The sequence below is a fragment of the Dipodomys ordii genome, unplaced genomic scaffold (assembly GCF_000151885.1).
Source record: "Dipodomys ordii isolate 6190 unplaced genomic scaffold, Dord_2.0 Scaffold3, whole genome shotgun sequence".
NCBI classification, from domain to species: Eukaryota; Metazoa; Chordata; class Mammalia; order Rodentia; family Heteromyidae; genus Dipodomys; species Dipodomys ordii.
In genome coordinates, this window is record NW_012267219.1 from 695,931 (window position 1) to 698,924 (window position 2,994).

Consider the following 2,994-nt stretch of genomic DNA (forward strand, 5'->3'; position numbering starts at 1 on the left):
GAATATAAGACACATATAAAAGGTTATATGCTATAATATTTATTATAACAGAACATATGGTATTACATATTTAAATTGTGGAATATGGTGGTGTGGATGCTTGAATTTTTAATTCTACCTTGAATTGGCAACTATGAATTATAAAACCTAAACTTCTACTACAATTGATAATATGTGTAGGTATGATATTTTAATGCATCTGCTATTATTTTCACAGTTTTCTTGATCTGTTAATTACCACTCCACTCAAATACCTGAATTTGAAGTGCAGATTGAATAGAAGTCAGGAGTGGATGATGAGAAATCACACCGTCACAACGTTCCTCCTCCAGGGCTTGACTGATGACCCACAACTGAAGGCTGTGCTTTTCATCTTCTTGTGTCTCACCTACATGGTGAGTCTAATTGGAAACCTCACCATCATCTCTCTCACCACCGTGGATCCACAACTGAAAACTGCAATGTACTATTTCCTACAAAATTTCTCCCTCTTAGAAATCACATTTACTACTGCTTGTATGCCCAGATACTTGTACAGCCTATCAACAGGGTACAACACAATCACATATAATAGTTGTATCACTCAATTCTATTTTGTTGATCTTTTTGCTGTAACTGAATTCTTTCTGCTGGCCACCATGTCCTATGACCGCTATGTGGCCATCTGCAAACCCCTGCATTATGTGACCATCATGAACAGCAGAGTCTGTAGGAGACTCGTCCTTTGTTGCTGGGCAGCCGGCTTGTTGATCATGCTCCCACCACTTACCCTAGTTCTTCAACTGGAATTCTGTGACTCTAATGTCATTGACCATTTTGGTTGTGATGCATACCCCCTCTTGAAGATCTCATGCTCACAAACATGGCTCTTAGAGCAGACACTTATAGTTTGTGCTGTATTAACCTTTGTCATGACCTTATTATGTGTAGTTCTATCTTATATATCCATCATTAAGACCATTTTACAATTCTCTTCTGCCAAGCAACGGAAAAAGGCATTTTCCACCTGTTCTTCCCACATGATTGTCATATCCCTCAGCTATGGAAGCTGCATCTTCATCTATGTGAAGCCTTCAGCCAAGGATTCAATGGCAATCAACAAGGGTGTATCGGTCCTGACCACTTCCGTTGCCCCTATGCTGAACCCCTTCATTTACACTTTGAGAAACAAGCAGGTAAGACAGGCTTTCAGAAGCACAGTCAAAAGAATTTCGTTGTTATTAAGAAAGTAAGGAACAATGTCATTCTTTCTGATGGAGGCATAGAATTCCATGTGTATATATACCACATTTTCTTGATCCATTCATCTACTGAGGGGTATCTGGCTTAGTTCCATATCTTAGCTATGGTAAATGATGCTGCAATAAACATAGTTGTGCTAGTAGCTTTACTTTGGTCTTGCTTGTGATCATTTGGGTAAATGCCCAAAAGTGGGATTTAAAAAAAAGAAAAAAAGAAAGTAAGGGAATTCTCCAATGTAAGAAAAAAGTTATGATAAGTTTTGATTAAAAAGGGAATTGTTTACTATGTATGTATCTTTGGATTTTTACCTCATCCTTTCCTAACAATTTCAAGATGACTCAGGAAAACACACACACACATACACACACACACACACACACACACACACACACACACACCCTACACCACAATAAAACAGGATTCATTTCAGGGATGCAAAGCTGGTTCAATATATGCAAATCAATTAATATAATTCATCACATCAACATGAGCAAGGATAAGAACCACATGGTTACCTCAATAGATGTAGAAAAAACATTTGACAAGATCCAACACCCCTTTATGATAAACACTCTGGAAAAACTAGGGAGCCATAAAACATTCCTCAATATAATAAAGGCTGTGTATGACAAACCTACAACCATCATTATACTTAATGGCTAAAGGTAAGCCATTTCCTCTAAACTCTCTCCACTCTCCCCTTTCTCCACTCCTCTTCAATTTAGTATAAGATGCCTACCTACAGCAATAAGACATGATGCAAACATAAAGGGGATCAAAACAGGGAATGATGAAGTAAAATTCTCCCTCTTTGCAGATGACATGATCTTGTATTTAAAGCACCCCATGGATTCCACTCTCAAGTTACTCCAGCTGATTTGAAACTTTGGCAATATAGCTGGGTATAAAATTAACCCTCAAAAATCAATGGCTTTTTTAAATGTGAAAATACTGTAAAGAGGGGTTACAATTACATGAGCAAGGTAATGAGTACATTTCTTATCAAGCATTGTTGCCTCCTCCTTAATTTCCCCTTACTATCCCTTCCCATCTCCCCTGGCCCTCGGCCAAGGTGGTAAAGTTCATTTTTCAACATAATGTCTTGTACATCTCATTGTTGCAATGGGTCCACCTATCGATGGCTCTTCTGCATGCCAACAATGAGAAGAGCATGACTGAAATCAGAAAAGCAATAGCCCACAAAATATAAAATACCCAGGAGTTAATGAAAGAAGTGAAGGACCTCTATGATGAAAACTTTACAAACCTGAAAAAGGAAATTAAAGCAGAACTTATGCAGTTGAAAAACCTCCAATACTCCTGGACTGGGAGGATCAGCATCGTGAAAATGGCAATAATTCCAAAGGCTATCTACAAATTCAATGTGATTCCTGTCAATATCTCAACCTCATTCTTCAATGAAATAGAAAAAGCAACCCAAAAATTCATATGGAACAATAAAAGACACTGAATAGCAAAAACAATCCTTAGCAGAAAGAACAGTGCTGGGGAAATATCAATACCACATTTCAAACTCTACTACAAAGCCATAGTAATCAAAACAGCTTGATACTGGCACAAGAACAGACCTCAGGACCAATGGATTAGAACTGAGGACCCAGAAAGGAACCCACAGACCTATAGCAACCTAATCTTTGATAAGGAAGCCAAAAAAATTGAATGGAAGAAAGACAACCTCTTCAATAAATGGTGCTGGAAAATTGGTTTAACAACTATAGAAAACTAAAGAGA

At 37.8% G+C, this 2,994-nt stretch overlaps 1 protein-coding gene across 1 annotated transcript; it reads left to right on the forward strand.

Annotated features, from left to right (window-relative positions):
- Positions 1-296: 296 nt before the first annotated feature.
- Positions 297-1,232, forward strand: LOC105988692 (olfactory receptor 6C2-like). The gene has a single exon (XM_013020369.1). It carries the CDS (start codon positions 297-299, stop codon positions 1,230-1,232), a length of 936 nt encoding a protein of 311 aa, XP_012875823.1.
- The last annotated feature ends 1,762 nt before the right edge of the window (positions 1,233-2,994 follow it).

Bases quoted from the DNA above. Each gene is read 5' to 3' on its own strand.
- LOC105988692 (XM_013020369.1), top strand. From the start codon at position 297: ATGAGAAATCACACCGTCACAACGTTCCTCCTCCAGGGCTTGACTGAT.